Consider the following 9,035-nt stretch of genomic DNA (forward strand, 5'->3'; position numbering starts at 1 on the left):
CCTGTATTTCTCTGTCTACAGAATTTTACATACATTTTTCTGTTTACCAATTACTCAGTTGATGATTGTTTCTTCCTTGGAGCTATGGGTTTTTCTGTGTTGTGCAAGCTGGTGTGGAACTCCTAGACTCATGCACCATTTCCATCTCAGTTTCTGAGTAGCTGGCTCCACAGCTATGTATCCCAAGACTTGCTGGCAGTCAGTGATCTATTTGGAACAGCAGCCTGAACTTGTGAAGACTGTGGGACTTTGGAGCTCACAATCCACATTTCACATTGTTACAAGAGCTTTTATTGAGAGGCTCTAACAGCAGACTGGCAGCGTTTGTGAAGAGGCTTTGTCATACAAAATGTTAAAAATGCACGGCCATATCCTTTAGGAATTCGTATATGCATGTTAGGATCAAAAGACTTTCCAAACCTCAGACAGAACCCACCCTTCATGAAGCCCACATGCCTTTGTTCACACAGTGTACTACAACTCTTGGTGCCTCTCTTGAGTGCCTTTTATCTCCTGGATCTTCTGGGGCAGAATTTTGGTCCAGAACTGCAGCCTTCTGGCCTTCAGAGCTCGTCCCACAGCAGGTTTGATGTCCAGCTGCAGGTATTGTTCATCGTGGTCCAACATGGGCCAGTAGGGTAGATTCTCGCTGTTGGGGTTCCTGGGGATATGCCACCGACAGGGAAGGGTGAAGGTCAGTTAATCCCGAATTGGTTTCAGGACATTGAACAAAGGTCAGAGTATTGAAGGAACTGATGCTCCACATGTCATGATACAGGTATATCAATATGACCTACAAGATTCTGCTCCATGTGGGACAAGATTATTGTTTCACATGATCTGTTTTCTGCCTCCTTCTCATAGGCAAGATCCCAAGAACATTACCATAGTAGTGTGTCCCTGCCTAGTCAATGCAAGATGACCAGTAACAAACATATATAAAGTATCTATCTAAGTGTGCCTTCTTGAGGTATGGAGGGAGCTGATGGCTATATGGGAATCTGATGGCCAAAGTGTGCTGTGGGGTAGGGAAGAGTTTATCATGTAATAAAAGACCACACATACTAGAGAGGCCTCCATACACACACAGAGTCCTGGACAGTGTCCCACCCTTGTAGAATTTGGTGTAAGCTCATTCCCTCACCCATGCCGTGCAAAGTTGGCCCAGTACTTCATCATCTTTCTGCTCAGGAGTTCCTCTTCCTCAGTGGAAGCAACTGAAGAGAGAAGGACAGGTGCTTAGCTCCCAGCCACTGCATCCACCTGCTCATTCATGCTTTATACCACACCAGTTATGATTTGATTTTGAACCATTGGACTGGTTCCCTCCCTCCCCTAATCCGTGACTGATGTCTCTAAGTGAATTCAGCCATGTCCATTCCTGCTCCATTGTTTTCTTATTACCTCTAATACAGGGCAGATTGTAATGTAGGTTTTGATTGTGAGATGGTGCCCACAAGATTCTGTCTTTCTCTAAGGGTTAGGTTCCCTCTTCTGGATTAAGAGCTCAGGTATCATGCAGGTTTCCATAATGGACCCCATCCAACTCAAGGAAAGCCAGGGAGACTCACATTTTATGCCACATAATAGGTTGCCAAAGACGAAGAAAAATTCATCACCATGGTCAGCCTTCACATGTGGTGGTTTGATATCTTTAAAGACGCTGGGCCGATGTTGGAACTCATAGAAGTAGACAGGAGCATGGGCACCTGAGGGTAGGAGATGTGTTTATATGGCAGCACATTGCCTAGAAATGTCCTGACACATGTTTGGTGACAACATAACTTGCTCTCAAGTTATCTGGTATGACAACAGTTGAGTGTAGAGCTCCAACATGGAGCCCCCTGTTAAATAATGACTCTGGCCTCCACAGTGAGTAGTTTGGTCAAGTCCCAGACTTCACTCAGCTATTTCCTCATCTGTACCTGGATAATATGCCACCGTTTCACCCTCAACATAAGGATTTACTAAATCAACATTCTCAGTGGTGAACCAACAATCATGGAGCCTGCATGGGTCTAACCTAAGCCCTTTGCATATATGTCATAGTTCTGTAGCTTGGTGTTGTGGAACTCCTAACTGAAGGAGCAGGGACTGTCTCTGACTCTGTTGCCTCCTACTGGTTGCCTTATGCAGCCTTAACATGAGGGACATGGCTAGTCTTATTGCAACTTGATAAGCTATGTTTAACAAATATTCCTGGGAACTTGCCCTTTTCTGAAGGGAAACAGAAGGAGTGGATGGGGGGTCGTAGAGGGACTCGGAGGAGAGGAGGGAGGTAGTATGTGAGAGGATATATTAATAAAAAAGACTTCAAGTTTTCTGGAACCAGAGATCTGATCAGACACAGGTCAGGCCTGGACACTGCAGAGTTCATCTTGGACCCACAGCTCTGAGCTTCCCATCTTGACCCCATTACCGGCATACTCACGCTGAAAATGTGCTACTTGGAGTGCAGGGATCACAAACGTGAAGTCCCCCATCATCTCTCTGAACTGTGCTTGGAGGGTCTGTGGGTCCTCAGTGTCCTCCATATACTCTTCCATTAGCAAGTCACCACACTCAGGAGGCAACTTCTATAGCAAGGGAATCGAGAGGAATTAGGTGACATAAGCGTTAGAATATGTATGCAATAGCCTCAGGTTGAGAAAATGCAAAGGTGTTGTTGTAAGAGGAAAACTTGGATAGACAGGCATGCACGCACGTGCATTCCTCCCCCCCTCTCTCTCCTGGGATGTTCGTTGTGAAATTTAGACAGGGGTCCTTGAAGTAGTGACAGTGTCTGGAGATTCTCACCATCTGTTCTGCTGTGCGCTTCAGAATAGCAGGCAGGGTCACTCTGGTTATTTCTTTCATTTCCTGAGCAGAGCCCATGATCTGGGGTATGGAGAATGGTTTTAAGTATGCCATGCCATGGATATGTATCAATGAATGTGAGTTCCCTTTGCCCACTATGAGTTCCCAGGCTTCTTGAAGATTAGAACTCACCATAGGCAGAAGCCATCCATACTCATCATTGTTGACACCAATGATGCTGGGAACAGGGTCAAAATCAGCAGAGGCCAACAGCTCCTGAGGATGCTTTGGTAGAAACTCCCCGTCCACCACAGCAGGAATGATCTTGAAGACCTGAAGTACATGCCAAGTCAATACTGAAGGCCACAATAAAACTTATACTGATGTCCAATGAGTTACTTCCACTCCTTCTCCATTTCCTAATTTGTCTCAGGATGATTACTCTCCACACTTCTCCCATCTCACCCCTGAAGGGAGCTTACACTTAGAATAACCTATGTTGGTATTGATTTTGCATTCAGGACTAAAAGGAATCTAAGCCAATGATTTTAGGTAATTTGTTCCTACTAATGGGGACTACCTGTAACACATCTTGCAATATGTCATCCTCCCAGCCGCACAGTTTTGCAAACCTTGTTAATAGCCAGAATCTCTGCTTCACTCTTGCCTCGTAGGCAGCTCACCAGAGTCTCTGTGTTCACAGCTGCACAATCAGATAGATTGGCCACTATCTGTAAGGGGAAGAGAATGGAGGCTGACTGGATGCTTTCTCTTTCAGGCAGAGAAGTTGTTTTCTGAGTCCCAAGAGGTTTTTATTGGCTCTAGATATTATACTATGCTGTATAATGCATGTGGATGGCTGTAAGAACAAAATTGTTCCCAGTTTTTTTGTTGTTCAACAGTGTCAGCTCTCCCTCTCTCTGGGCTTCAGTCCCTTTCCTCCTTCCTTCTCCTCTCTCTTCTCCTTCCTTCCCTCCCACCCCCTCTCACCATGCACCCAGTTTGATAAATACTGTTTTGTTTTGCTGCAGCCTACCTCAGTCTGGCTGGTTTCTAACATTCCAGGGATTTCTCTGTCCCCTGCCACCCATCTCACCTCAGGTATACCTGAAATAAGACAAGAAACACCACACCCACACATATGTGTGTTCAGGGGGGGAAATGAACTCAGACCCTCACACTGGCAACGAACATTCTTGCCTCTTGTACCATCTCTGAATCCCATACATTCTTGTTTTTGCAAATGATGGAACAGCTTTGCAGAACATGTAACATATGCAACTTGTATAAAACACTGTGGTGTGGGATGGGAGGTGAAGCTTCTAGACCTTGAGTCTTTAAGAAATTGCTGAAGAGAAGTTGCTTCCCATGGTCCTCATTTCTTTCTACTGAACGTGGTAGCAGAGTCTAGAGAGTGAGTGGTAAGACAGTAGGTCAGGGTTGAAGGGTTAGAGTGCACTCACTGTGTAAACCATCTCAGAGGAGCTGGAGATGAGACCAGGCAGCACGGCTACTCCACTCTCCATGATGGCACCATGGAAGAGTCCTTTGGACATGGGGGACACAACATGTGAAGACACACTTGTGCCACCCGCTGACTCTCCAAAAATAGTGACCTGGCCGGGGTTGCCTCCAAAGTGGGCGATATTCTGCTGGACCCAGCGTAGGGCAGCCACTTGGTCCAGGTAGCCCCAGTTGCCTCTGGCGTGCTCGTCTCCAGTGCTGAGAAGTGGAAGAAACATACATCAAAGGGCTGCCTAGGTTTATTTTCAGTTGACACTGCTCTGTCCAGTCCCGGTCTCACCTGAAAAAGCCGAGGACACCCAGACGGTACTGGATAGTGACAACCACCACATCCTCAATGGCTGCCAGCATGGAACCATCATACATAGAAGCCATTCCTACAACCAGAGCACCACCATGGATCCACACCATCACCTGGATAAGTCAAGAGAGATGCCACTTGGCACAAGCTCAAGTGGGACTGCCTCTTAAATTATTGGATGATTCCTATCTGTGCAGCTAAACATACCCAGGACTCCTCATTATCTTAGAACTAGGCCACAGATGAGGAACACAGCCTCATAAACATGTTTCCAAGCCCCACTATGGTACCAGGAATCTCAGCTGGGTTAATGGATCTAAGTCTGGAGTAATGTCACTAACCCTTTCAGAACCCTCAAATGTGTGGAAATGGATGTCTCCATAAGAATTTTTCCTGGTTATGAATCAAAAGTGTCACCAAATCCCATTGGCACATCCTATATCCTAAAGCTGGAAATCTGGTTTTTCAAACACCTGCCTGGATCTCTAGGGGGAAAAGTTTGTGGAACAAATCCTGAGTTTGTCCATGAACCACAGCAGTAATCATTTAGAACTCCAGTGTTCAGTGTCCCATATCCAGGGTTTAGCTCCTCACATGACTGAGAAGGGTTTTTTGGACATAGTAGGGAAAAGCTTCTCATGAGGGTCTACAGTGAAGTGGAACGCTGCAGTGGTTTTATGCTTTATAATCAACATGAGGTTGAAATCTCCATGTCCACCCACATGAACATGGCCCAACTCTCACCGGCAGGTTAGAGCCTTCATGGGCATGGGTTGGTGTGTAGATGTTGAGATACAGGCAGTCCTCTGACATAGAGATGGGAGGCATGATGAGTTTTATCATCTTCAGACCCTCTGAATTCATCATATCATCGTTTTGTAGACACCTGGTGACAATGGCAGGCAGTTATTACAAGAGATGTTTGGTGGTCAAAACTAGGGCTTAGTATTGATTTTTCTCTCAGCCACTTCTGGTCACTTTCCTCTAAGATATCCTACTAAAGTATGATTCCTCTGTAAAACCCTTTGTTTTTTTAATTTTTTCATTACTTTAATTTTAAATAGCTTGCTTCACATGGCAATCCCAGTTCCTTCTCCCTCCCATCCTCCGGCACCCCTCATCATTCCCCCCCAGCCTCCCACCCTATCACCATTTCCTTCCACATAGGGGATATCTAGAGTCTGTCATTTCACCGAGGGCAGGGTCTAGGTCCCCTAAGAGTCCAGGCTGATAGAGCATCCCTCTTTGTGTTATGGACACATGAAGTCCATTTGTATACCAGGGATAAATACTGATCTACTGCCCAGGGCCCCATAGGTTGCCCAGGCCTCCTCACTGACTCTCACACTCATGGCGTCAGGATCAGTCCCATGCTGGCCTCCCAGCTGTGGTTCTGGAGTCCAAGAGCTCCCCCTTGTTCAGATCAGCTGGCTCTGCTGTTTTTGCCCGCCTATTTTTTGTCAATTTGCTCATCGCTCCTCCTAGTAAAACCTTTTCTTATCAAGGTAAAGGCTACAGGCTCATTGAAATGTGGGATGGAGTCAGATTTTCAGAAAGGCTTGTCATTGGATGAGGGCATATATTTTATTGTTTCTGAGCCTGAAATCTAGAAACCTCTAAGGGGACGTAATGAGAATAACTTCCTGCACGCAGTGACAGTCACTTCTCTTTATATTCTTTAATTTATGTTGAGATGGTTAGCTTTGATTTCCAACTGAAACAACAAGGAATCTTTTGGGGGATATAGGCTGAACCAGGGATTGTCTGTATCAGCATAGCCTATGGAGAGTTCTTGATTTTGTTAATGGTGGTGGGAATATTTCCCACCATGAGTGGCACCATTCCCTAGGAAGGGGCTTCTTAACTGTGTAAGCAGAGAAGTCCAACCTATCATTAGCAGATAGGGACACATTGACCTCTGATTCCAGTTAAAGATGTGATATGATCCTATCCCTTAAGGATTCCTCTTGTAACGAATGGTAATATGGAACTGTGACCCACAGTAAACTGTCTGTGTTAAATTGATTTTACTAGGTATTTTATCACAACAAACAACAACAACAAAACAAAATGAAGATACCTGGATAATGTGGTACTATGCCTATCCAGGAACTATGGAACTCAGAGGACAAGAATGTCCCAAATCTAGTAGGATGCTTTTCACCCTATGTCCAGAAACTTAGGGTAGCTTGACTTCCCATGTAATATCAGGGGGAAGCTTTTATCTATTTCTTTGAACAATGGTACTAGGCTTTATAGATTTTCTCAATGAGTGCAGAGGCTGGAGTTGCCAAGGATGCTTCACTGATGCCCTCCTCAGAGACTTATAGTGCCTGACACTAGACTCTGGGCTGTTACTAATTAATGTGCTTATATTGACCTTCGTCCCTAGACTGCTTCCATGGATGCAAGGATCACTTGGCACAATCTGAATCTAGGAACCATTTTTATCTGTTTCTGCTTGCAAAACTGAGAGACAACTCCCTGTAGGAACTAATTGCTGACCCAGGAGACAGGGAAAGTTCTTTTGGAGGCCTTAGCTGTATCATGAATTAATAAAGGGATCCTAAAACTGATATTGGGGTTCAAACTTCAAGCTGAATATCAGAAAAGCAAAGCAACTGGCCACTAGCTTCTTCTTACCTCTACTTCAGGCTGAATGGACTGATCCTGTCTCCATAAGTTCTCACCAAGCCTCACACTGTAAACTCTATTCAGCATGAGTGCAGACTGAATGCCTCCTACTGAATCCTGAAGAACACTTTTTTATCTTTTCACTCTCTAGTGCTGGGATTAAAGGCATGTATTCTCTTCCTCTTTTAAATTGACACAATCTAGTATATCCCTGGGCGGTCTTGAACTGAGAGATATAAGTCTACATTCTTAATCCTGAGTACTAGGATTAAAGGTGTGTATCACCACCTGCTAGCTTCTGGTTGCAGGGATTAATGGTGTGTGTCACCACTGCTGGATCTCTATAGTTTGAAATTGACTTTGCTTTTCTAAATCCTCAGGGAAGCTTTAACAAATCATAAATAATATATCACTACACTTAGCTATGTACCAGAAATAATCATCCATGGGTTTGCAATGAAGGATGACCCTCATTCTGGCCCAGTGCTCAGAGCATATCCCCAACTCTTGTCCCACAACTTACATGGCTGGATAGGAGTTCCCATCTCTCACACCACTCCATGGCTCTGTGGGCTCAGGGGGTGCAAAGCGCAGTGGTCCTACAGGTGGCTTGGCAAAGGGAATTCCCAGGAATGTGTGGACATCAACTTCAGTGTCTTTCACATGGACAAGTCTTCCTCTCACCTGGCCTGTGTGTGTGTTCCTGATGGGACTGTTTGAGTCCTGGCCTATGTATTGAGAGATGACATCAGGGTTAGCTTGGTTCAGGGAGCTGCCACCACACTGTTGTTTCGCACCTCTTTGTCACTAGGGTAGTTGGGAAGGGAAATCCGGGATTGTGGGTTCAGTTGTGGCAGAAGGAGTTTCTTTATCCTTCTCAATGTGCAAGAACATTGTTCATGCTGTTTTTTCCTGGTGCCTATGCACATTTCTGGCCAACAAGCAGACATCCTCAGAGCCTCTTTGCAGCATGAATGCCTTATTTTCATTATTATCCAGAGTTCTGTAGCAGCTACACTCACACACAGAGGAAGGAAATGACCCTTTGTTGCCTTTGCCCTAATCTGCAGGGCAGTGGTGCCCAGACCTCTTTACACTGGGGTGACATTTTGGGTTTGGGTGTCCCTAGGTGTTCTTAACCCTACTGCAGCAGGGCTCACTCTATGGGCTTTTGTATGGGCCTTGGGAGGTCCACAATTCCTACCCTTTTATCTGCCACCTTTACCTGCTCCTCCCTTAATGGTGCCTTCCCTTTGGCTAGATCAACTGCTGAGTCTCTAGAACTGGGCAGCTAGGACCCTGGTCCTCATGTTCACTTAGGGGTTCTCACCTTGTACATGAAGAAAGAGAAGCAGGAGCCCACAGGTTACAGCATTCAGCCAGCAGGGAAAGCTTTCCAGTGTCATGGTCGGCTCCTAGTCCAAGTCTGTGTTGCTACAGGGTAGCTGTGTGTCATGCACAGGAAATAAATTATGTGGAAGTTTGTAAGCAGGAATTTGGACCTAAAATAAAGTAGGGAGTAACTCAGCAGGGTGGGGCAACGTTCTCATTGTTAAAGAGGTGCAGGCCAGCCAGCAGGCAAAGCAATCATTGTTCCTGCTCTTTGGCCTCCTGGAAAGGGATACCATGGTATCTGATGTCCCTCCGTGACACCAGGCGTCCTGTATGCAAACTTAAATCAAGTCAAACCATGATTTCTGCCTTGTTCTCACTGGTCAGATGTCAGTGTTGTCATGGTGGTAGGGAACGGGAGGATATAATAGGAGAAGCCAGCAGTGCT

At 45.5% G+C, this 9,035-nt stretch overlaps 1 protein-coding gene across 1 annotated transcript; it reads right to left on the bottom strand.

Annotated features, from left to right (window-relative positions):
• Nucleotides 1–268: 268 nt before the first annotated feature.
• LOC121136303 (pyrethroid hydrolase Ces2e-like) lies at nt 269–8,741 on the bottom strand. Its single transcript, XM_040736565.1, has 12 exons — nt 8,586–8,741; nt 7,779–7,983; nt 5,366–5,507; nt 4,601–4,734; nt 4,260–4,518; nt 3,429–3,527; nt 2,989–3,129; nt 2,797–2,877; nt 2,432–2,576; nt 1,572–1,709; nt 1,145–1,217; nt 269–661 (listed from the first exon to the last, which is right to left on the bottom strand). Exons 1-12 carry the CDS (start codon nt 8,659–8,661, stop codon nt 475–477), a joined length of 1,680 nt encoding a protein of 559 aa, XP_040592499.1. The 5' UTR covers nt 8,662–8,741; the 3' UTR covers nt 269–474.
• Between the last annotated feature and the right edge of the window lie 294 nt (nt 8,742–9,035).

The sequence above is a fragment of the Mesocricetus auratus genome, unplaced genomic scaffold, assembly GCF_017639785.1.
Source record: "Mesocricetus auratus isolate SY011 unplaced genomic scaffold, BCM_Maur_2.0 Super-Scaffold_100062, whole genome shotgun sequence".
In the NCBI taxonomy this organism is placed as follows: domain Eukaryota; kingdom Metazoa; phylum Chordata; class Mammalia; order Rodentia; family Cricetidae; genus Mesocricetus; species Mesocricetus auratus.